The 26,731-nt window shown below is 40.8% G+C and overlaps 1 protein-coding gene across 7 annotated transcripts in view; it reads left to right on the forward strand.

The window, feature by feature from the left end:
* Positions 1-26,731, forward strand: part of sorcs2 (sortilin-related VPS10 domain containing receptor 2) — a 289,978-nt gene that overhangs the window by 205,244 nt on the left and 58,003 nt on the right. For all 7 annotated transcript variants that reach the window (XM_047338822.1, XM_035148847.2, XM_035148848.2 and 4 more), the window contains exon 4: positions 26,374-26,538. In XM_047338822.1, the coding sequence (XP_047194778.1) occupies positions 26,374-26,538 (165 nt within the window). The remainder of the gene's footprint in view (positions 1-26,373; positions 26,539-26,731) is intronic.

Consider the following 26,731-nt stretch of genomic DNA (forward strand, 5'->3'; position numbering starts at 1 on the left):
AGGTAGGAGACAAAAAGACAAGCTCGCCAGGAGGCTGAGAGCTGGCAGCCCGTCGCAAACATTTCCTGCTACAAGCTGCTGCAGTCTTTTTCTATTGCAGGCGTGCTGTACCAGTACAGTACACGCAGCTCACAGCGCATGTACAAGACCTTGCTAGGATAACATGCACTTTCAACAATAGCTGGGTTTGCACAGAGCGTAATAATCCATTCATGATTACAAGCTTATGCGTCTCACAGAGTAGACAAAGCCATTCACAAAGGACTTCCATCTGTTCTAGTACTGTATTTCATTGTATTTACATGGACTCATTCTATTGATTAGAATACACTATTTTTTTTTATTTACGAAATTACTTCTATTCTTATATGATATAATCAAGTAACTTTGTGCACTTTTCCTGCAGGATACTTTCCATTGACAGTAGTTGTTAATGGCAGTTCCACAAAAATGTTAACTCCGTTTTCAATTTCACATGTTGGCCATACTCAGAAAATTTGGGGCCAAACTGTACATTTGCTTTGCAGCTGTGGCTCAGGGGGTAGAGCGGGTCATCCCCTAATCATAAAGTCAGAAATTTGATCCATGAGTTTTGCCAAAGTGTCCACGGGTGAGACACTGAACACCACATTGCCCCATGATAGCTGTGCCGTAAGTGGGTGAATGGAACATGTGAGTGATAGAGAAGTGCTATATATAGAAGCACAGAAGCCCTGTGTGGTTGCACAGACTAGTAAAGGATGTAAATGCAGTCCATTTACAATTATGTCTGTATAGGAAGAATGGAAAATAGTTGCTTGAGAACATTTAAGGCAGCATGTGGAGGAGTGAAGGGTGGGAACAAATATTAAAATGCTAACTGAGTGTTTGTTACATGTTCAGTGTGAGAAACAAGTGGATATAAGGATTTTTTGATGTTCTTGAATGTCTCCATAACATGGGGGTGTGGGAAACACCAATTCAGCTGCACTCCACCAACATTCGGGTTAAATCAGAGAAAGTGACCTTTAAGAAGAGGAAGAGCCTTTTTGTTGATGGTGTTCTCAGGTCTTGGTCCTCTTACTGAGCTAATGCATGCAGGTGGACTCACTGTCACACGTTCCCCACCCGCACACGAGCCGAAGTTTTGTGCCCACTCGTTGCCATTGATTCCCAGTAATCCACAAACAAGTGTTTCCTGTAGCGGAGCGCTGGAGGCTTTCCTCTGTGTCAGCCCACGCCTAGATGTTCTGCACTGCACACAGGACCATCCATCTTCCCTCTAACACAGGAAGTCAGCCAGAGCAGCAGCAGTTTTTTTTTTTTTTACACACTATTGAAAAAGCTGAACCAAGAAAAATAATGTACGGCCTATTATGGTTTATATTGTGAGGCTCGTAGGCTTGGGGTGTTTAAATGGGTTTTGTGATTGCATGTGTGTACGTGTGTGTGGTCCACTGTCACAATATGACAACCTTCTGCTGTTTTACAGCTGTTTTAATAATATTAACAATGGTCGCCACCTTAGATTTGCATGTTTGCAGAAGTTAACAAATCCGTGCCATGGAAACAGAAAATAAATCATGCGCATCTGACTTAACTGTCTCATGAGTTTCCACTGAATAGACGAAAAACAACAGAAACCTTGCTCCAACTAGATTCAACGATTATAAATGCCACATTTTTTATTGGTTAGTTCCTTAATGTTCAATGTTGCCTGTTTATCTCAAAGTAGAGATTCCTAAGCAACAGTTATAGATAGAAACGCTCAATAATTTGCATTTTCTTGTGTTGAATTTCCCGTTTTATTTGGGTGGACCAGTGAATCCTGTGAAAATGTGCAGTTGTGCTCAATGAAATCAAATTGATAAAATCACATTTGGATCAGCCTTACAGTCTTTATCAGGACATTCTGTTACAAGGTATGTGTGGGAATATAAATGACAGGAACGTCTTATTCATTTGCCTTGTCATACCTCATGCCGGCGACAGCCAGTGGCTGGAGGTATTATATTCCTGGTAGTCTGTCCTCGAGTCAATTTCTTCCAATTTGGTATGAACCATGCACCGTGTCTCAACTTCCTCCCACTTTCCAGGAATTAATCCAAAATATGCAAACGCTGCCATCTTGTGCATTTGGAGCCAGAGTCTGCAAAGTAGCAGTTGTGGGATTTATGACCTATAATGTAGCCGGCCACTAGGTGGTGATTGACATGCTTTGGCTTCACTTTTAGGGAGCAGTCTAGTTGTGTTCACTTTGACTCACCAGATTGTAGTGGTCAATGGTGTGCAGTTCTCTCTCTATCACACATCAAAACGCAGACCTTCTGGTTAGTGGCCGAGCCGCTCTACCTCTTGAGCCACAGCCGCTCACACAATATAAGGATAACACTTGAGACAAAATACTTTGCTGGTGGTTATTTTGCATTCTGGTTCATTCAGGCTTCTGTTGGTGTTGCATTTCTCTGCCATTCACCACAAGGAGGTTTCCCTGCTCAAAGATCCCATTCCTCTTTGATTCAGACAGACAGGCTACAATTGTTTTTCTGTCAAACGCCACAGGAAATATTTTGTCACAATGTCAGTGTTGTTCACCAGTTATCCACATGAGAAATATCCACTAAACGGGAAACATTAGCCGACAAATGTTTGTTGATAGTGCTCAAGTGACTGAGCTGGAGTAGTAGCACTGATGAAGCTTTTCTGAAGGTGAAAAGAGAAAAAAGGAGTAGGAAGAGAAAGCAGGAGTTCTGCTCTGTATACTGTGGTGTGGGTGGAAGTGTGTGTGATGATTCCCTCTTCACTTTGCGAGATTCTGGAGAGAAAAATAATATGAAATCCAGATCAGAAGTCTGCAACACATTTCCTGGTGGGGAAGATTTTAGAAATAATGTCAACAAACATCTTTTTTGCAGCTCTGCAGGCATGTTTGAAGGATATAAAATTCACACTATTAAAGTAAGAGCGTAAGTCTCGCATTCATTCTTTTATTTAAACCATGCATTATTTATAGCAGCTGATTTTCCTGCAGCTGCAGTTGAGGGAGGCTGCACTGTTGAGGAAAAAAGAAGAAAAATATGTTCTCCCCCCTGCAGACATGGGAAGAAGTTGTATCCACGGTCATGATGCACTAACTTGAAACTTTCCTGGTATCTAGATGACGACACTCGCTTCTAAAACTGCTTCTGATAAAAAGATCATCTTTATGAAAACAATTTGCAGTGTGTCCTGTGATTCATCCAGAGTAACTTGGACATGGTTTCTAAGAAAAAAAAGGTTCTCGTGAAAGTTCTGAAAACCTATTATCTAAATGAATCACATCTTAGTGTGAGTCATGTGTTCCCACATGGACACAGAATAATCAAATTCAAGTTAAAGTTGTGGTTATTTCACAGTAGAGATTTCTATGTGTGCTGTTTTGTTTGTGCTGTTTTCCCTCATTTTGTTATACTAGTGCAGTGTTTGTTCTAAACCTTCCTGTTTGGAATGAGCTGTTGTCTTGGTCTGTGTTGATGGGGGTTGCAGCTTTCTCTCTGAAACTGTAAAAGTGACCTGCAGTAAATTAAGCTGCTGCAAGAAAATACAGCTGCTGAACCATGATGATTAATATTGAACATATTCCATGGTGAAATGGCACCAAAGTTGACGACGCACCTCCTTGGGCCATTAACAATGGTTAATGGTCAATGGTTAACAAAGGTCCTCAAAATATGTTCCACAGTCAGACATAGATTTCTGTAATTGTTATATAGATAGTTTAGTGCCTCTTCTAAACTGTCTGTTTGGAATGTTCCGTTTTCTTGTTCTGTGTTAAAGCTCTGTCGGCTATTTCAGAGGTCTGTAGATAAAATTAAGCATGTTGCTGATTTGGTCATGCATACTTATTATAATCAATAAGAAATAAATCTGTCAGCTTTACATCATATTCATGGGATGGACGAAATATTAGGAACTGTAAAACTGTATACAGTTCTACTGCAGCCTCCAAAATGACAACATTATTATCTCCATTATAATCCTCTTTTGAATATGTGCTTCAGTGTATCAAAGCGGTGACATGGAAATTAGATGATGATGATCAGATAACCGAATACAATATTTGTCCAATAATGAGATAACAAGCTGGTTTTGAACAGACTCTGGACTAGTTAGATGAATTTACACCTTGGACTTTGTGTTGGAATCTTTAACCTGTCCCTGCTCAGCCATTACCGAGGTTTGAGCCTAGGTGACACTGTGAGCCTGAAATGATTACTAATCGTGGAGCTGAGGTAAGAGACACAGACAGATATCCTCCCTCCCACTGGGAAACTTGTGGGGGAATAAAATTAGTGTCACAAGAAGACTCTGCACCCATTGCTCACGGCGGGGAATCTCGCTCGTCCGCTGTAATGTCGCTCCTGCTGCACGAACCAGCACGCTGCCGCCGCCGCCTCATTATTCCATCTGTCACAGAGGAGGAGAAATGGAGAAATAGGAGAAAGAGGTAGGAGCGACGGGGCTGTGTTATCAAACACAAGGATGAAGGGTCAATAAAAACAGATGGCGCTGAAAAGCCACTTTGACAAAAACCTGCTCTGATGCTGGACAAACAATGCAAGATTCCATTTCACAGAGCAGAGAGGTCAGCTCCGCCGCCCGTCACCCTCCTTTCTCTCCTCCCGTGTGTTATTGGGCTTTTTCTCCAATCCCACTCTCCTCCTATGACCCCTGTGGACAAACCAGGTGCTTAAATACAACTGGCAAATCAGATTGGTGAAACAATGAAAACATATTTCTGTCTTTTTGCACTGTGGCACAAATCGCTATAATGGCTGTTTGTTTAGCCAGGCATGAAGCTTTAACAAGGCCTGATCCTGTTTGTGCCCCCGTGTCTCTCTGCAGCACAGACCGGACCCGCAGCGGCTATTCATCATCCAGTTTGTCTGCACAGGCCGATGACATTACAATTTTAAAACAGACAACACTCCATGGGTTTATACCTGAGCCAGCTGGAAGGTGTTTGCGTGTCGTGTTCGTTAAACAACCATGGACGATGAGCAACGTCTCCTCATTAGACCCATTTGCTTTGTTTATCTGGGTGTTGAACTTTCATGTATTTTATAGTTCATCACAACAGCAGTTCCAAGAAGCAGGAATATGAACTTTAGTGCCAGCAGCAGCAGCAGCAGCATGCCAGGAAACCCACACACTTTATCAGAATAGTTTATAGCTGGTCAGCTGTAGGCGCTACTGCAGCTTTAAAGACAGTTTCACCAAATGTGATGACAACATAACACAACGTTAATCAACACAGTCGTCTGAGGTATCAGGTCTACTGATACAAAACTGTTTCATGCTGCCAAATATGGATATCACCATGAAGACACATATGATCCAGTTCTGCATATTCTGTAGCTTTCATCTTCATCTCATGGTCTTCATCAATGTATGACATGAGTCACACAGAAACAAGCAGGAATAACATGTCCCTTTAAAGGCTGTCGGAACGTCAAGCGAGATTTTTCACCTAGCGGAAACTATTAGGCATCAGAGTTTCAGCTGTTACACAACTCAATTCACAAAAGCTGCTTTCAGACACACGCTTAACTCTGGATAATCTACTGAAATTATCCGTATGGGTTGTATGTGACAACGCAAAGCTTGAGTCAGTTGCTGCGGACATTATCTGGAGGTTTTCCTTCCAAAAACCTCAATAATCCCACAATATCCCAGGTGAGATTACAGCAGGGGATTATTACAGAAGGTTCACAGTGAGCCAATGGGAACGTTGTTGATGTTTCTATAGTGCATGTGTTTGTGTGTGAGACCTTGCTTGCCCTATTGGAGATGGACTGTTTCCCTGAAAACTTACTGTTACAGTAATTCACATTGCCCTGATAATTTTTGATCAATGTGATGTGCTCATAGTTATTGGCAATAAATTGGTGATGAAAATCTTTTCACATAATCAGCTCTCTTGACATATATGCGTCACCCACATTAAAACTGGTGTCTAATTTGAATGCTGTCATTGTATATAGACACTGATCTTACCTACTTGTGAATGCAGTACAGGAGGTTAAGTGTCTGTTAGTTCAACACAGGTCACTGTTTAAATTCCCATTCGGCCTGACAGCCTTATTATGAAGTTACCCTGGTGTTTCTCACCTTTACATCCCCCTCTAGCTCCACATCACATTCCCTCCACCTTCTTTCTAAGAACCTAATCGTATTGCTGGGCTCCGTTCAGAGCCAAAACAAAACAAACACCCAGACTAAATACCACTCCATTTACACCCACTTGCTCTTCCCTCCTCTTTGTCCGGCTGTCTCACTGTCGGGCCACCAGCTATATGGGAAGCTTTTTTCGGAACCTAGTTGGAGATGAGACCTGCTCCGACACAGGGAGACACACTGGAGTCCTTTATAAAACCGTAGAGTACGAGCCCACGTGAAGGTCTTTGCACGTGTATTTTGTGCACTGAAATGTACGTGCACCAAGCGTGTTCTGCTGCAGTCGGGCTCCCTGTGGAGAAAGAAATGAGAAGTTTCATTAGGGTCTCAGTGCTGCCACTGGCAACCGGGTTTCATGCTCCTCTGTGAATTTAGGCATATATCATATTTCTATAATAGGTTTTTCCCAAGAAAACTGAGATTATTTAATTAAAATGTAATCATGTGATTGTAATAGTAGATATTACCACTTCATGCAGACGTGTGTGAATTCGATGTGTGAATTCCACTGGATTTTTAAAAACTGAACATGGAACCTGCTGACTGACACTGTACAGCCTCATCCCTAACACTGCTAAAAAAAAGATCTAGAATCCCACATTATATTTTCTGGGAAAAGGGAGTAGGATTTAGACAGAACTGCCAAGAGATGCTGGAATTTCAACAAAAAATATTCGGCCGAGGAATGCAGATGAGTCACCATGAAGATAGATACGTACAATAACACGCTGGATCCCCTGCTCACTGAAAAGAAACGATTTGTGCTGGGAAAGACCTGTGATTGCTCTGAGCCCTGAAGCTTATACTTTCATCTACAGACGAGCTTTTGACATGTTTCTCACATGTCAAGGGCTCATGTAGACAGTGTGTCATCATTGCTCAGCTTGGTAGCTGGAAGGTATTTCTCGTGGCAGACACAGGCGTCTAATATTGAGTCAATGAGGGAAGAGTGCAGCAGAAGTAATAGTCATGTTCGACATCCTCTTCTTTTAACTGTACAGTAATGACGAGCTCTATTTTTTAGAGGAATAAGGTGAATATCCTCTGATGTCTTTACATTCAGAGGTCATGTTATATTTCCTCACAGCTGCCAACTTGTCTGTCGGAGACATCCTATACTTTTTTATAAAAGTAATGGTTTTCGTGAGTTCAATTCCCGCTTCAGGGCGACTTAGCTTCTTCTCCCCTCCTGCCTGGCTACCCTGAGATATCCAGCCGCCATTTGTTTTCCATCTCTCCGTCTCTCCCCCTCCCGGCCCACCCTCTCCTGACTGATGTGCCAGTTATTGTGAGCCACATGTGGTCGGAAAAAAGGGAAAGTCTTCTTGTCCCTGTCACCGCTCATCCAGATCTCCCTGTAATTACACTCAGGTAGAGCGGCACTCTAAATTGTATTGTGCAAGTGTATCAGTCTATGCCGATGTGCAGGTTTAGCCAGGACTGCTGTAATTGTTAGTGACAGGGAATGAGAGAAAGGTGAGAGACTGCTTTCATTAAAGTCATTCAATATGCGGTAGACTCGATGTGGAGTTGGAAAATAACACTAATCAATTTTTCTTGGTACAGGAGGAGGGGTCTACTCTGTTGGGTTTTATTTGAAGAGATCATAATCAAAACTGCAACTAGGTTGTCCTCAAACCGATAGTTTAGGATCTCACAAATGTAAACCTATATACTACAGTTTCAAACTTTTGATTGGGAATGCAGCCTACAGCCCCTGCCCACCCCCTCTTCGTGTTAAAGAACAAACACCCAGTGCTCCCTTACACACAGTCTGTCACACTTACGGTCGATTTAAACTCCCAATCTGCATGTTTTGGGATTGTGGGAGAAAGTCAGAGTACCAGGAGAAAAACCCACATAGCCATGGGGAGAACATGCAAACTCCACACAGAGAGACACTGGCCGCACCGGGATTTGAACCGGAAAATTCTTTCCTGTAATGCAACAGAGCAAACCACTGTGTCACATGTGCCATCTGCTCCAGAACACTGAAGGAGAAGTACAACAAATCTCAGCCTAGTACTGAATGTAGTTCACTCCTTAACTCCTTGCCTATTGCATGCAATGTTCCTGATACATATTTATATCTGTTGGAATGCTGCCTTATCACTTTTTGACCTGCCCTGCCTAAAACCCACAATATTTCAAGAAATACTACCAATCCCGACGAAGCTGTGCTTTATAACATCGACCCGCACGTCACTGGTCGAGGCTGACAGAGCACTTACACCCCTGCTGCTGTTATGGCAACACAGCTGAAGTAGACAAACTATCAGAAGCAGCAGAAATGTGTCTTCCTTTTATTCCTCAAAACGTCTCAACCATGTCCTTGTAGAGGCGCGTCATGCAAATTTATAAAATGTCCACTTTCTTTATCTACACTAAAAGATGAGACTTGCGTTAAAAGCTTGCTTTTTTAGAATGAAAGTCAAAATCTCTATGAAAATATATATATTTATAGATTCAGCTGGCTTTGTAGGGATGTGGTCTGCATTGGAAAAATGAAGAGGATTATACTTAAGGTTGAGCAGCTGTTCAGTGTGGCACTTTAAAGAAGTTGCAGCGTGTTACCTGACTTGAATTTGTGCTTCTTCTCTGCCTGTTTAAATCTGCTGCGGTTATATCAAACTCACTTTTTCCACTTGCTCACTCGCAAATCCCATTCCAAGCTTTCAGCCTTTCCGGGATGTTAGAAATTGTTGTATAAGGTGAGGTGAAGAGTATGTGGAACATTTTCTAGGAGTTTCACAAAAGTCCAGTTAGTTTTGCAATATAACCTTTTAATTTCAGTGAGCCGTGTGCCTCTGGAGGGAAAATTAATTGAGCTCTTTGAAGCAATATGGGATATCTAAGTTTCAGAAAGTGTACTGCTTATAGGCTGATATGCTGCCACCGCTCCATCCGTTCGATATCCACTGAACATCCTGCTATTCAGTCACAGGAAATAAAAACTATGAGGATCATCACATTAATTATCGTCTTCCTTCGTTATTGATTAATACCAGCTCTCCAGTGCTGTTCTGTCTTTCTGCCGTCACAGTTTAAGTCCACTTTTAAAAATGAAGACTATGAGATCTGATTTAAAACTCTGATGCCAGGGAGAAGCTTATCTATTAAATCCATTCAAAGTAAATCTGGTGGTCCTCCCTTATTTAGTTGTTTACTATTTCCTATAGGCAGTATCCTCGAAATAACTGCTTAATGTGGTCGTTATTATAGGAAAGTGACAGTATTCATATGATACACCTCCAATTATATTTTCCAGTTAGTTGCACAGCAGCTATAGTCCAAATAAGGTAAACACAGTTTTACACAATAAGTGAATAATAAATCAATTACTCGGGTTGAGGTGAAGCAATTATTTTAAGGAAATTACAGTTTTGTCATTATTAATACCAAATTACATACATTTTTGCAGAAAATGCCTTTATATGAGTTATTGTTGCTGTTAAAGAAAGTGTTGCTGGAAACTTTTGTTTAACCAAGGAGAAGCCAAGATCAACAATTGTAAAAAGCAGCGGGTACGTGCTTTTTACAGTCTTCTACCCCAGACATCTGTGGGCTGTGGGTTTCATCAATTTAATTTCAAATTATTCAGTAGATTTATTTATCCACAACAGGGAAACACTAACAATACACTTAAGAACTTCTCACCTGTACTATTATCCAAGTCTGAGGGTGTTCTTCAGTTGAATAGATAATAGAACATTATAATAATTATAATTGTGTAATAATAATTGTGTGTAAACTACAGACTAAATGATAGATACTTTGAAAGTTGCTAAATCTGGTTTGGTACGTGGAAGAATATGACACCATCTTTGTGCTTCTATAAGCCCTGCCTACTTCAAAAAGAGCACAAAGAAAAACAAGAAATACTAAACAGAAAAATAGAAATATAGAAAAGTGAAAAAAAGCACAAGTGTTTGCAGAAACATGTACGTTAAAGTCAGATCCCTCTGGTTACAGTGAAATGAATCAAAATGTCTCAAAGGCACAGTGGGAGAATCTCCAGGGACCGTTGTTTTTGTGTCGGCTTGTTATTTTGCCACCAGTGATCTAAAGATTTTTGTTTTTAGGAGCTTTAATATTGATGAAAGCAATAAGGCTAAAAGAGAAAGAGAATTAAATCATAGAGAGACAGAATAAGGAAATAAATCTTGAGAAGGTGGTAATAAAATAATTGTAGCGTGAAGTCTGTTCCCTGGGTAGGAAAATGAAATGTGAGCATATGACTTGTCAGCCGCCACTCTGTAATCCACAGCTACTTGTGTTACGACTGCCTGCAGCAGAAAAGAAAAGAAAATTCACATCACACCAAATCCCTCCATGCTGCCGAGAATTTCCTTTCCTTATTAAAAACCCACTTCTTGTCAAATTTCCCAAAACACTGTCAGCCAGCCAATTAAATACTCCATATCTGTTCAAATCAATTATCTCCACCGCGCAAGTGCCCCGCAACACTGTTGAGAAATGATTGAGCTTAATGGGTTTTTGTTCCCACGCAGACAGTATCGAACCTCTCCACGGCAATTAAGATCATTATCCGCCCTCGTGTTTTTTGTTTGAGCCAATTTCGGGTCAGTTTTGCGAACTTACGGGTTCAGCAGTGACTCAATTCGAAGCTCGGAGCTCGTTGTGTACTTAAACCTTGTTAAAATGCATCCAGTGACCACAGATGACTCTTCAGTCAGCGAGAGATGTGGTCGTTTCATCCTGAGAGTTCGCCATAGCACAGATAATTGACCTTGTGGTAGAAAAGAGCAATTAATATCTTCAGTAGCTAAGACCGTACTGTCGCTTAGGTCACTTTAAAAGATGGCAGCTTCAGAAAACAGAACTGCAGAACTGTCACATAGTAAATCCATGAATTTACTGTGAAAATGTAAACAAGCTACTTCCTGGCAACTATATGTATGGAAAATTGTTTTCAGCTACATCATAATGTATAAAAGCAATGGTGCAATAAATAATGAATAATAATGGGAACACATCGCAGCAGGCAATGTTTGCACATTTACACTTTTACTATTTTGTGTCTTTTGTATTGTTGACACGGCAATCCAGTCCAGAGAAAACTAGATGGGAAAACATAACTTCAAATCATAAACCTGTACTGAGTAGTAAGAGCAGCTTAACTACCCCACATGGAGGACAGTGATTAACAAGCAAATCCCACACACACTTCACCCTAAAGGACTGACACCGGGGAAAAATATATATCTTATTTGTTAATATGGCTATTCTAACTTTCATTTATACTTATTTGCTGATGCTGTTACTATTGTTGTTTTCATACTATCTTTATATATGTTGTTACACTTATATATAGATATATCTTGGAGAGAAGCATCTTTTAATTTCATTGTACCTGATGATGATGATGATGATGATGATGATGATGATGACAATAACAAATCTTGAAGCACAACCTCTTCCATCATTTGGAAGTCGCCGCTCTCAATATGCCACGGAGCCCGGGAAGTGATAAAAAATTGATGGTTGGAAGAAAAAGAAAAGTGTACTTTTGTGAGATCTAGCAAACGTTTTGCAAGAAAGAAGCAAAGAGCTGGTTGCCAATGAATTCAATCAGGACGGCCAGGTCAGAGAACGCTTCGCGACGAGCATGTCTCCTTGCTCAGAGTATTCTCTTGAGATGTCTTTCACTTATGTGAAATCCTTTCCCACCGCCCCAAGCACTGATTTAATATTTGAGGCCAAGCTCCAAATAAAAATCTATGAACCGCTCCATTGTTGCACATTCCATGTTACCGAACTGAGCCAGAAGTACATTGAAAAACATGGAAGTACATTGAAGTATGAAAAACTTCAACAATGTTTGTTTGTTTTTTTCAACCCTCAATTTGTTATTCTCTATGCCCGCTCTGTAACACGCTGACATCCACATGTGTATGTCTTTTAAAGAACTCTTTACAAATCACTTAACACAGAATATCACAACATATATCTGTTGTATGATGTGACAGCCTAGTGATGAGGGTGTGATGTATCAGGCTTTGGGGCGTGGTCGTTGTCATGGTTACAGTAAGAAATATGTGGTTACAGCCTCGAACATTTAAACTTAAAAGGTTCAACAAAGTACTTTCCTAAACTACACTAAAAACATGCTCATTTGTCTCAGTTTGGATCATTTTGGAAAACTGCATTATGTCAATAGTGAAATTTGTGTGTGTGTGTGTGTGTGTGTGTGTGTGTGTGTGTGTGTGTGTGTGTGTGTGTGTGTGTGTGTGTGTGTGTGTGTGTGTGTGTGTGTGTGTGTGTGTGTGTGTGTGTGTGTGTGTGTGGCGTGCGTGCGTGCGTGCGTGCCCCAAGCAGCAGGGTTATGTATGCCAATCAGAGCGATGCCCCCTGTCACTGGTGATAAATGGTAATTGAATTTGCCAGGCGGAGCTGACGGGGCAGGGCTGGCACACACCAGTGTGTGTTGCCTGAGCGAGTCCTGGCAGCACGATGCTTTTAATTGTGTCAGTCAGGGGCCGGATGGAGGTCCATCAGTCGTAAGCTGCCATTTTACTCTGCGTCTCTCTGCTCACTCTCTGCCTTCATGCCTCTGTTTGTCGTCTTTTGTTTCCTGTTTTTATTTCACTCATACTAATACTGATGCTGCTCTGTGAAGCTGCACTGATCAGGTTTCTTTTTTGACTGAATCACCGCACTGTGTGATGTGTCGTCAGTAGTGATCGACACACGCTATTAACAGTTAATTTGAATTATTATTATTAAGTATTCATTTTAATCTTTTCATTTTTATTGATTACATATTTATAATTTGTTTACTTGTTTAATTTATTCACCTATCTGGGCAGCTGTGACTCAAGAGGTAGAGAGGGTCCTTCACTAACCAGACAGTCGGTGGTTCGATTCCCAGCTCCCGAAGTGGGACAAGATACTGAACCCCATTGTCACTGATGGCTGATGGCTGCATGTAGAAGCACTTTGAGTCACTGATAAAATATAAATACTTTCCATTTATTATAACTAAACACATTTCATCCTGCTTACTTTGTGTTCATTTAAAATGTTTTTATTATGTTTTTTAATTATTATTTTCAAATCAAAAATAATATCAGATTTTGGCAGCTTGTGATGGTTAGTTAATGAATCTCAGCAGGGAAGCTACTGACGAATTGACCTGGATTAATGTCAGCTGGAGTCTGAACTGGCACTTTGTCCCTTTCTCTTTCTGTCTCTCAGCCACCTCTCTGTTCCCAATCCCCCTACATCCTATACACTGGACTCCTGACTCAGTGTGCACTGTCGCTTTGTCTGTCAGCTGGAGTCAACATGACTGACATTACACGTGTCCTACTAAAAATAACCACAAAGAACTTTAATGTCTTAATTGTTGGGAAGAAGCAGAGACATGCATTAGAAATGAGATCCTTATTCAGTCTTATCTCACTTCTCAAATGATTGCAGTCACTGAAAAAATGCCAGAGTGGGATGAGTTCTTGTTGCAGTAATATTTTTGCTGTTGAGTTTGTGGAGTTTTTTTCTCCCTGTGTCTTTGGAATGAAACAGATGTGAACGATCCCAGAGGAGCTCTGTGGTGTAGCGATGTCACTTCACAGCAAGAAAGTCCAATCCAATGCTTGGCTGAGGGTGAATGTGGTTTTCTATTGTTGTGATCAGCAGGCAGCCTCACCAGGGTTCGCACCACCTCTCACCCGAAGCATGCTGGGATAGGCTGAGCCCAACAGGTGTTTGTATTGCCTGTTTACGTTGCCTATGCAGCAAAAGGTATTGAAATATGAAAACCCAGTCGAGCGTAGTGTGAGTGTGACTGTTCCTACTGAGGAGTTTGGATTAAAATCAACTTCACATCTTCTTATTGACCAGCACATCACTCATTTCAAACCAAATGTTGGCAGGCACATTTAGAGTTATGTCTTTTCACTCTGTGTTAATGAAATGGCTCATTCAATTTGGAGTATCGACACAGTCAGTCAGATATTTTATGCAGATTCTCAGATTTCAATTCATATCACTTGGAGTTTATTACTCTGGCATAATGCAGTATTGTTGGCTCCCCATGCCAGAAGAGAGTCGTCATGGAGATGAATGCTGCGAGAGAGAGAGAGTGTGTGTGTGTGTGCGTGTGCATGTGTGTGTGTGGGCGGCCAGGCGATTGACACTTGAATGGCAGCCATCATTAACAGGAAAGTCTTCCAGGTGTAGATCTACACAGTGAATCTCTTCTTCTCACACACACTCAGCCTCAAGCAGGCACTTTCTTTTTTTTTACCTGTAATTAAGTCTGGAATAATTGCTCAGAGGTTCTTCTCCTCCCCCCCCCCCAATCACTTCTCCTCTTCTTTACTTGACGGAGGGATGTAATTAAAAAGAGGAGTGAGAGCCGTCCCGAGGTTTGATCATTGTCTCCATGCTCTAATGGCGGAGCTTAGACCTGCCGTCCGTCATCCACAGCCAGAGAGGGCAGTGAGAGAGCAGGAGGGAAATATCGGAGGAGCAATGACGATGGAGAGATCCATCAATGAAAGGGAGAGCGAGAGAAAGGCAGGAGACAGCTGAGGCAGACAGAACATCAGGCAGGCAGCGAAAGAACATCGAGAAGCGGTGAAATACATCAAAGATGAGACAGTGACGGAAGAAAGGGAATCTTGTTTTTACAAATTGCAACGGAACAGACATTTGTAATCTATTATGGTACCACTTTCAAAATAAGGCATCATTTGAAAGGGGATATTAAGTTGTAACAAATGATTTTATTTCTGATGAATAAATCCTTTGCTTGTAATTTATAGGTCAGTTAATCAGAAAACTCATCACTATTTATTTTGTACGTCAACTCTGCGGTTATAAATAGTACAAGTATAAGTACATCGCCGGCAAATATATCAATAATAAAGGATTTCTCAATATGATCCGTCACATTGTCAGCTAAGATCATCAGTGGAATTTGAGCCAAATTTTCCACATTGCTTTTCTAAAAGGTTTGGTCAGTGATCAAATGGTCCACAGGGATTATTCATTACATGACTACCTGAAAGTTTGATTTAACCATGAAAAAGACATTAGATTTATCATTGACCTGTTGATGGAAGGTGCCTTTGAGTGAAGCTAATAGCAATCAAGCTAATCACATGATATTTCCTTGGTTTTCAGAGACATTGCTGAGACTAGAAAAGAAGAGTTAAGGTCTACATGTAGTCAGAGGTGGTGCATTTCATTTTCATGTTGAAGTCAGTCAGGACGCTGATGAAGCTGAATTTGCTCAGTATGTGATCTGGGAGATTTAGAAAATAAGACCCTATTTTTTTCTACCCAAACTTTGTGATTTTGTTACAAATGATACTGTTACAGCCATAAAATTGTTGTAAACATTATTTTGGACTTGTTTGATTGCTTAGGTTAAGCAGTTTGATAGTTGCGTTGCAGCTCAATTCTTCATTAGGACAAATAATGAGTGAATCCTATTGGTTAAATGGAACAATACGCTGGCTGTGCTTGTTAGATAATTTAGTTTGTAGCTATGGAGCTTTAAAAGCAAACTAGTCTTTGACCGTGCTTATATTTCTACCTATTGTTCTTGATACGCGTACTTTACCTATTATGCTTGTGTGGTATATTTTAAGTACTTTATCATTTTTCATTTTGTATTGGAAGAGGACATTTTAGGGTTAACATTTTGTAATAAAGTACCTGGACTGAGGAGTTTTGTTGAGGCAGCTAGTTGCTTCAACTCTATAGCTTAAGTTGGCATTTTTAAGAAAAGGTAGAGCCACAATAACATATACAAAGAATACAAATGAGTAAGGGATGGATACTAGTGCTGTTGTTTTTGATTATTAGATCATCTGGAGGGAGCAGAGTGGGGAGCTGTTTTCTCTTATGTTGCTGTTGTGTATGAGCCACGATAACACCAACTGAGACCCGGGTCTCACATTCTGAAGTTGGTTCGACTACATGAAAAATAGTCACGTGATACTAATGCACTTATACTTACAACTCAGCTACAGTGAGCTCCTGCTTGTTAAGCCAGTGGGAGATAGCCGTGCTTGTAGTGCCTGTTAGCGCTAGGCAAGGAAAACAATACCAATAATTATTCCAATGTCTGTTTCATCAATAGCAACATAACAAAGTTTAAGAAAATATATTGATGTAATGCTTTTAAATAGTTGATCTACCTCAGATTTCTAAAATGTTTTGTCTTTTTTCATTCTCTGCTCATAAAGAACCTTCTCCTAGGAGTAAGAGTCTTTAAAAAAAATAATGAGACATTTATCATGATAATTATCTTGATATAATTTTTTGGTAAGTGATGAAACTTTAACCATTTAGTCCTTCAGTTGAAGGTGACAGAAAGAACTCAGCACATCGAGATAGGATTAGGTTTTTTGTGACGCTGTTGTTACTCTGTCAAGAATGAATGTGACAAACTTAATAATTTATTCAGTCAATTTAAACATTCAAGCAAGTTGAAAGAGGACATTTGTTTTTTTTTAAATGATCCATTCCGAACAGTTTTCCTTCAGAATGGTCCCAAGGCAGAGTGCAGTATCTGCTTTTTTCAGGCTTTGTGTAAGGCCTAAGACAATTATTTGGGGGGTTATAATAATCGGCCTAAAAATGTTTAACACTACAGTATTAAATCTCCATTTTGGGGGACTTCATTTGCTTTTTTTCAACTTCATTGTTTCTCTATTTTTGGCCTTTATACAGCAGAATACTCTGTTTAATATTTATCTGATCTTCAGGAAAAACCTATCTGTTTGTTTGTCCCCTGCTACCCACAACACACCCAACACCCACCTGATTTTATGCAGATTAAAAAATACAGCCGGCTGGAGGAGTTGCTGTAGAGAAGTGGATGAAAAGGAGGAAAAAAGACCTTGTCAGTCGCAGTGTCTGTGCTTTGGAAGGCTTCAATTGGAGGCAGTAGCTAACAGATAACAGGGCTGAATCTGGGACAGGCAGTGACACACACACACACACACACACACACACACACACACACACACACACACACACACACACACACACACCATTCTTCATTGTTTCTATTCTTGCTGACTGTCTTAGCCGTACCACACACACTCTCTGCCTCAGTGTTTCCCTTTAATTCTATTTCATTTGGATCAAATATGCCTCGTTGTCAGGCTTTAACACAAAACACCCACCCACACTAAAGCTACACAATTTATGGTAAAGGAAGTAATTAACATGAATGCACAAGAAGTTAAGAAACCGTCATTTTGAAGAATTATACAAGTTAAAAAAAATATTATTATGCATTTACTCTTGTGCTGTGTACACACCAAATGCAAAGCATATTTGTGCATCACTCGTCTGGTTTGGACGCAGTATTGATTGTGATTATTTATGTACTTGCATGAGCAACACGTATAAAATTACTTCATTAAACCTGACCACTAGAAAATCCAGCGCCATTGTGTCTGTGTGCGGGTCCACAAGACCGTCCATAGGCACCCAGCTAGGGGAATTTCACTGTCTTCTCAAGTAGCTGCATCTGGATAACTGCCGTTTCTAGAGCTACCTGAGGATGACCAGTGGTCAGTTACAGTAGATGAACTGCTCGACATTACCTGTCGCTCAAATATCCATGTCTACTGCGTCTTAGCATTGACTTTGATCTCATGGTGGTGTAAACGCACCATTAGTAAGTCATGTATTGTTTGCTCACAAAAACAAAATGATTACATTTGAAATCACATTTTAGGAATAAAAGTTGCTTCCTATTATTGTGTGTGTGTGTGTGTGTGTGTGTGTGTGTGTGTGTGTGTGTGTGTGTGTGTGTGTGTGTGTGTGTGTGTGTGTGTGTGTGTGTGTGTGTCAATGTTGCCCTCTGAAGTGGAGCCAACATGTAGGATTTTGTCTGAGCCTGCCATGTTTGCCAGTCGCCCGCACCGTAGTACAAACGCAGCAGCAGCAGGTGAGGAAGATTATATGTATAATGCACAGGGACACCTCCAGCTAATGCATTTGCGCTGTAGCCGAGGTGGGCACGAAAATGCTCTCAGACCTCTCATCTCCCTGTATCAGACACCTCGCAGGATGTGTCGCCCATGTTTGCTTCCCTGATTCTCCGTTCCAGCCAAACGTGTATCATTTCTCACCTCACCTTCACAGGGGTGTAAGAGTGTGGAGTTAGAACGAGCAACACAGATTTCTTAGAACAGTGTTTAAATCTTGATTTGATGTGGGTTTTCTTCTTTTTTTCTCTCTGTCGGGAATCAACTTGTTTGAAGGATTAACGTAATCCAGTGACATTTTGTTGAGACGATCCTCAGTCCGACTTGATTGCAGATATCGACAAAAGTGAGATTACACTGGAAACAAGTGGAATTATCTTTCCTCAGTCGAAGATGTTGTTAAAAAAGAAAGTTTCACAAGTAAATATGAGACCAAATACCACCATGGCATCCTTAAAGCATGTTCAATCTTCAGAGAAGTAGAGCTTTGGAGCTTTCTTGACCTCTGGAAAAAACAGTTGAAAAGAAAAGATGATTGACGGTTTTCCTCTCCTCAGTAATTAAGCTTGCTTCTTTTTATGTGGTGTGTTATGTATGACGCCAGAAAACAGTAATTCTATTTACTATGGTTAGCTTTTTGTATCTTTTACTTACGGCTCTAAAATATCAATGGCAGCCAAACGATATTTGAATACCGCTTGAACGGAGACAGATGGAATTTGTGGCTGAGATTGCGTCGCACAAGTCATAGAAGGAGGTGACAAGCCTTCATTGCTTCCATGACGCTCATCACAGCATCACACTGAAAAGAAAGGAAGTTTGTCGAATCTGGTGCCAAACAATCAAACTATTATCTCTTTGGCCTTAATGCATACTTCTACAACATTGCAATGTAGGTAAAATTGGATCCAACGCTCAACAAGTGTCTCCTTCTAATAAATAAACAGTTAAGTAATTTGACAAGAAACTTTGTTAGGTGCGATTTGACAACGTGGACGGTTCTGGCTCAGGAGGTTGAGCGGGGCGTCCACAGAAGATCAGTGGTTTGATCCCTGGCTCCTCCATTCTGAATTACCAAGTGTCCTTGGGCAAATCATTAAACCCCAAATCGCCCATGACAGCTGTACTGGATGTGTGTGAGTGATGTGTGATCCAGAAAGTGCAGCACATAGATGCACTGTTTGAATGTGTGTGAAGGGCATTAAGTGGTCATCAAGTCTAGAAAATTACTACAAATACAGACCATTTACTACCTCAGGAGGATCCTTGGCGTTTTTGGACTGAAACTATCGTCCACAATTCAGGGCTCTTCTGTGAGACTTGAGGAATATTTGAGCCAGAGTTTAAAAGAAACATATCAAGCATTGTTCATCAAGGACATGTTGGGTGCACGGAAATTTGAAGTGGAAAGATTGCAACCTAAATCTAGAACTATTTGCCACTCACCCATTCTTGCGGAATAGAGGAGCCAGGGATCGAACCATCGACCTTCTGGTTTGTGGATGACCTGCTGTATCTCCTGATCCACACCTGACCCCGAATGTGATTAAACATTTGAAGGCAGCTTTTGGTTCTTGGTACCCAGGCCCACACAGGACATGCCAACTAAACATCATGTCATCAAACTTCTCATGCTGTGTGGGGGCTCCCATGCTGCTGTGCTCTCCCAGGTCTAAATTCTCAACAGGCCACTGCTCAATAAGCTGCCATCACACGGGGCCCTCCCCCTCTCCCAGTGGAAACTAGATCCCAAGCAATTTACATATGTAATTGAGTGGAAAGCAATTGTGCTGTAGCCGCAGCTGCAGCTATGCATCTGTATGTTCGAGTGTGTGGACCCAGGTGTCAGCGAGAAAGGATAATTCTGATTTATTACAACTTATTTTGTAGTTTTCCTTCTTAATAGGTTGATTAAATATTTACCAAACTAATTGTGGAGATCTGGGACCAGTATAATAAGGTATCGTAGGTCAAGGAACACAAGTAGTTGTATGCTCACTTAGATTGTAAACAAGGATCCTAACATCTGGGCTGATGATGGATGATGATGAGTAAAGTACATCAAAATTACAACAGGAGGTCAGTCTGTTAAATATAATGTATTTTTCGCTTTTAAATACATTGTGGAGGTTTGTTTGCAACCTGCTTAATAATCTGACTGCTTATGCTTCTTGGACAGTTCAACTTTTTTTCTTTTGTGCAAACAGACCAGAAAAACTAACTTGATGAGTACAAGGTTATTATTGGACATAAGAGAAAATTCATAAAATAAGACCGAAGTTGAAAGTGGAAATTATATTTGAAAAAGGTCAACCAAGCTATTCAGTAATTGAATCTGATGCACAGAGGCAGAGATATCCTTTTACTTTCCAGTATAGGTCAAACTCCAAAAACTGTTCATTTTAGATTTCCCATAATGCAACACAGCAGCCTCTTTTAATAGACATTTAGACCCACTCTACCTTTTTATTACCTTATTATTTCAAACTCTAAATGCAGTCTGTAGTGAAGGTTTCCTTGATATCCCTGATGACATCATCACTACTTCTCAAGGTGACTTCATCACCTACCTACTAATTCCACAAACGTCTGTCTTCTACATCCTTGGATAAACTACAGCAGTGGTCAGCAACTGGCAGCCTGCCGCCAATGATGTCTGTCCTGCCAGATCATTTTGATCATTTTCATTTCTCCATATCGGACTGACCCAGACATTCAGTCGCGACTGCCAATCTCTGTCATGGCAGCAACACTCATATAATCACTTCTGGTTTAATAGTTAATTTTCAAAGTAAAGTATTTTTTTTCTTCTGCTGTAACGCTTTCTATTGAGTTGAATTTCAGAGCTTTTACTTTGAAAATGTGTGAGCTTGGGTCTGAAGATTGTGTCACTTCACAGATTTTTGAAATAGCCAACATGCAATCTATGAAAAAGTAACACCACTTAAGTAAATCATTCAAAAGTATATATGACCACACATGTGAACAGTAGGGAAGCAAATTGTGTTTCATTTTATGAAAAACATTAAATATAAAATCTTTCTTTTGAAATAGCAGGTAGGATGAACCCAAAGTTTTCTAACTTCACTCTGCACCATAGGCTGTTTATAAAAAGCTCTGCACACAACATCCAGCACACAAACGATAAAAAGACGATTAGCACCAGAGCATTAACATATGACAAGAGAACACAACATTAACAGTCATGTTTAGAACGGACACTGCATTTGTGGAAGGCCCCTTTAAGAAGCTCTTTTTAAATGTGATGTTTGAAGGCGTACCCCATCCACCTACAGTATGTCAGCTGTGTGCACATGCATGTACATATTTCATATTCTCCAGGTGTTTCTGACGCTGTGCATGCACGTGCATCATGTACAAGCTTTCTCCATTCTCAAGACCGAAGGAGCTTTCATCATCAGTCTCATAAGGCTGCAGCATTAAAGCCCTTCAAGTGTTCAAAGTTGTGACATGCAATATACGGAGATAATGTACACGTTCTTATCCTCCTGCAGCTCGTGGACCTTCACACTGTTCATGCTCCGACTGCACGCCAGCACTCACTCCTCCATAAACTATTCTAAGCTGCTAAGTAGATTGTGTTGTTTTATAATAGATTATAGGGCTGATACCTTCTGATGTGTGTCAACACAGCATGGGCTCGTGTGGCTTCAGCGATCAGCCGCCTTTGTCAGACTGGCTGTGATGAAAAGATTATCAAACGTCGCACGGATTTGAGATTGCTCTCTGGAAAGACACACTTGTGTTGAGGCGTTTTGCGGATTAAAACGGGCCGAGTTTTGTTTCTAGAAGTCCCCTTAATGTGTCACACCCCTCCAGTCTCCAGTGCAGACAAAGGAAGTTTGGGGACCGCTTTTAACTGCAGTACACTATAGCTTCACTGTGCTTCAAAGCGTGAGTTATTACTCAGGGGGAATCGTTACAGGGGAGCAATGTATCAAAGTCTTTTGATTGCCGAGGATCCTATCTTGTACAGGAGAGGAATTGTAGCGTCTGTCTGCCCCTCGCCCACTCCTCGTTTTCGTTGCTTCCCAAAAAAGTCCAAAGACTTATGTGCGAGTGTGTGACTGGAGCTCATGCTCAACTTTAGAGTGAAGATATGACATGCGCTCATGCTTACAGTTTGACAAGAGTGCCCCTTGTTGGCAAGTCACGTTACTGCATCAGTAGAGACGGATAGTGTATCAGTGACGGAGTCGGTGCTTTATGAATCCCACAAACCTGAATCAAACCTGTCAGCTGACATTTTTCAATATCTTTAAATTATTTATAAAAATCCAGAGGTTAAAATATGAAGACACAGTAAAAGATCAAGAATAGTTATTTCTCTATGTTTATATCTAACAACATTTGAAAGAAAAGCAAATCTTTGGTTGAAATGGTCACATCTTAAAAAGAAAACTGTGAAGGGGGGTCTCAAGTAGACTTGGCTTGGCATGAAAGGGTCAAAAGAATATATGAAAAGGTTGAGAATGTGTGTGCAAGTAAAACTCATTCATCAGAGCGAATACCTTGTAAAATCGAGTTAGAAGTAAAATTGCTTAAAGGGCTACTTCAGTGACTTGGTGCAGGCAGAGATGTCCTCACTTTTATTCTTTAATCAAGCTCTAAAATGGTCCTACATTCCCCACAGTGCAACTAAAAAGAGACATGTTTACATACTCCATCCAGACTAGGTAATGTATTTGAATTTTATTTCCCTCAGTTGTTACACAGCCTTTTGATTATTTTGTAGTCTCTGCTCGAATCAAGGTAACCATGATGACATCGCTGTGACATCATCAGAGTTACCTCCTCTCCAGAGCAACAGAAGACATTATATAACTGTTTTCATTCAACTGTCCTGTAAAAACAAGCCCACAGGTCGTCTCTGCAGCAGCTTATCGCAACACATCTCGTAGAAATGGAAATGGAAAAAGAAATGTTACTTTTTCTATTCAACACATACATCATACACACATTCATGTTGCTTGAATGAAACAATCCATCTCTGGCATTTCTTGTGTCACTGTGCATTTTCAGTGTGTGTCTGGTGATGTGAAGTGTGTGGGCAGCCTGTGTGTGTTTGTGTGTGTGTGTCTGTGTTTGTGTGTGTGTGTGTGTGTGTGTCTGTGTGTGTCCTGATGATGTCCAGCTGTCACAACTCAACTAGGTTAAACTGAGGGATGTCCTTTAAATAGAGACATATTGGCAGAGGCAGTCTGACCTGATTGATGGTTCTGCCCCACAGGGACAAGAAGAGAAACCAAAGTGAGACACATGCATTCAAATAAGGGTTTATCTGGTAGAAGCCATGGATTTAGCTATTTGGGCCTAAAATATTATTAACCCCTTAATTTATCAGGTGAATCAGGTTGAGATAAAAGTCAAATATTTCAAGAGAGACACGTATAACTGATCTGACCAAAAGAGTTGTACTGCACCATGAAAATTTACCAACAAGTTTTTTGTAAACTACAGTAGAAGGGCACTCGTTGAGCGCATGCCTCCACTGTCTAACGCCATCTCTTGCCATGTTAAAAAAAAGTGAAAAAAAATCCTGGATCAGCTCCAAAATGTTATAGGTTCTTGGAAATGTTTCCCTAATCCTGCTAACCAGCAAAAACAAAACACTGATGAAAACGTCTCCTTGGTGGAGCTAATAAAAATGGTACCAATGTCTGTCAGAGAGGACCCACCTCCCCTCCCCTACAGAGTGCAATGATGGGTACCATAAACATCACCAGTAATAAAACAGAATGATACACTGAGTCCAGAGGTTTGAGGATAGAAGGAGCTGCCTCTCGATAAGTCACATCACCATAATCTAAAAGTGACAGGAATACTGCTTCAAAAATCCTCTTTCCTGGAGCCACAGGGAAACTGGCTCTATTTTTAATACAGGAAACCAGTCTTCTGTCGTAGTTTATTCACAAGTTTGTCTCTGTGATTATTTATTTTTGTCAAAGCCTTTCATCTGGTCTGATGATTACACCTACACCTATTTGACTACTGGCTCTCGAAAACAAAAGTAAATTAAAATCTGTACACACCTAGCAGAATATTGAAGGACGTTTGTAAATTAATAAGAGCTGATTTATGGTGTAGTATAACATAAAGATAGAGCTAACAGCCAGTTAGGAATGAGGCTATGTTATTATTGTAAATGGAAACAAGACTGTACCCAATATGGAGCCTTGTGGCACACCTTTTGTTATCAGCAAGAACTTACATAGTTGATTAACCATTTTGACATATATATAAATAAATGCTCAATTGTTAAAACAGCTTGTAATTCCTAAGTCCTTTTGTTGCTCAGTTATGTACAGCGGCAGTTAATAGGTTAGAAACTCACTTGTGGCTTCAGGAGTGTTTGTTAAATCCCTAAATCCACTGGAAAAATCTGAGTTTATATTTCAAAGGTCCTCTTGAGCAAGGCACTGAATCATGAGCTTTCCAGTGGAGCTGATTGGCTTTGAACAGCCCAACACTGTGGGCAGCCCCCAGGTGCAAATACCGACATGCCTGGTCCACATTCACAAAATAAATAATGTTAAGAAAAGAACTATAATTCTCCTCTGTGCCTTTTCTATCCTGCCGAAACACTCTTTGTCCTTGTTGGCCTTCCTCTGGCAGCCAAACAAACAGTGGGCCTTTAATTGACCATGCTGCTCAGGGAAGTGTGTACAGAACAAGCAAGAGTTACACACAAACACACACACACACACACACACACACACGACTCTCAAGTAGTGCAACCAGCAAGACGTGAGGCGCGCTACGCTTGCTGCCTAATTGTAGTCATGATGAGAATACTGAAAAGGATCCGTGTGCACACATGCTCATACTTACAAGCTTGTGTGTCTCACGGAGGAATACAAATTCATTGTATCTATCTAATATGATAGAACATCTAGTTACAGCTTGAGAGTTGAATGTGGGGCAATGGTGAACGTGACATGAGTGAGAGTTTGATGCTGTAGCTTTTAATGATAAAGGACAGTGAAGGCAGCTCAGACAAATTAGTTGAGGAATAAAGCTCAAATGTGCTTGTTTTCTGCAAGTAAAAAGGAACAATGTAAAAGTTGGAAGGTTAATGACCTTGTCCAGGCATTGTTGGTGCCCACTGGTGATAATTGGGCAGCTTATGTCTTTGGGCAGCTGTGGGGGGGTTCAGTTAGGTGAAGCGATGTTTTACCCCTAAGATAAGCACACAACAATAAAGCCTTTCTTCTCTAAATGCTAGTGTGCTCACTCCCCTTAACCAGTGGCTATTAAAACGATGGTAATCTTGTTCTTTTGACGTGGTTGGATGTTTTTATTTTTCTATTTCTGGTTCCATGAGGAGGCGAGGAGGAAACTTTGTATAGAAAAGGAGCGTTGTGTGAATATGTGAATGCACGGGAGTCCAAATGAGAATGAAATATAAAATCATTCCTTATATAACGTCTGTCCAGAGTGCTTTCCACTTTTGTTATTTGTGTGCACACATAATTTATGTTTTAAATAATCTTTACAAGCTGCACTTTCCTTTTATACACTTAATGTCTCTTTACTGCTTTGGATCCATTGATTTAAACCTTAGAAAGAAGGCAGCCGTCAGCGAGTGCCTTCCTTATTTTGCTTGCTGAAAAAACTGTAAAAAAGGTTCATGTACTGTAAAAAAAAATTAAATAAGCACCACCGTGGTGATAATAGACAACAGCACCTAGAAACCCTCATTGGACAGCTTCCCACCTCTCATGAACTCCTAATGAATGTGACTGGTTCATTAGTTCCTATCGATCAGCCCTATTGGTAGCCTCACTCCTGAGTGTCCAGGACATAAATGTGATTGGTGGCTTGGCAGGTCTCGCTGTGCCCCGTGTTTAATGCCTTCGCTTTATGAGCTATAAAACTCTGAATAGATAGTCGATACAGTGTTGCCACATTCTAAGCAGCGTGCACGCTTGATAGAAAGTTCCTGTGGCCTGGAGATTGGCCCTGGAGAAATGTGCGTGGCCATGCATGCGTTTATATTCATCAGTTTTCTACAAGCAGGGGAATGAATGTACGTATTGATATGAGGACAGTGGTTTTGCATGTCCTCAACAGACCTGCTGACGGAGCGACCAATACACTGCAAGACATTATCCTCTGACCTTTTCACCTCTAACCTCGAGTTTTCTTCCCTTCCTCTTCCTCTCTCTCTGTCATGCAGGTAGTGCTGGTGGGCTCATCCATCAACGAACGGGATCAGATGCTGTTCATCAGCACCGACGAAGGTTCCTCTTTCCAGCGACAGTCCATCGCTTTCACCCCCGACACGATCATCTTCCACCCCAAGGAAGAGGACAAGCTCCTCGCCTACTGCAAGGAGGGCAGGGTGGGTGTCCAAGTGCCACAGACACATCACAGTTAATAGTTGATTCTGTAGCTGAGAGAATAGTCAAGAAGACGGCACTGATGTTACAGCAGTGAAACGCCTCCCTAGGCATCACAGTACTGCATTCAATTTCAATTTCCACAGAAAAACGAACCTTGGAGAAAACTTGATGAGTGATTTATCATGCAACAAT

Source organism: Hippoglossus stenolepis, chromosome 23 (assembly GCF_022539355.2).
Source record: "Hippoglossus stenolepis isolate QCI-W04-F060 chromosome 23, HSTE1.2, whole genome shotgun sequence".
Classification (NCBI taxonomy): Eukaryota; Metazoa; Chordata; class Actinopteri; order Pleuronectiformes; family Pleuronectidae; genus Hippoglossus; species Hippoglossus stenolepis.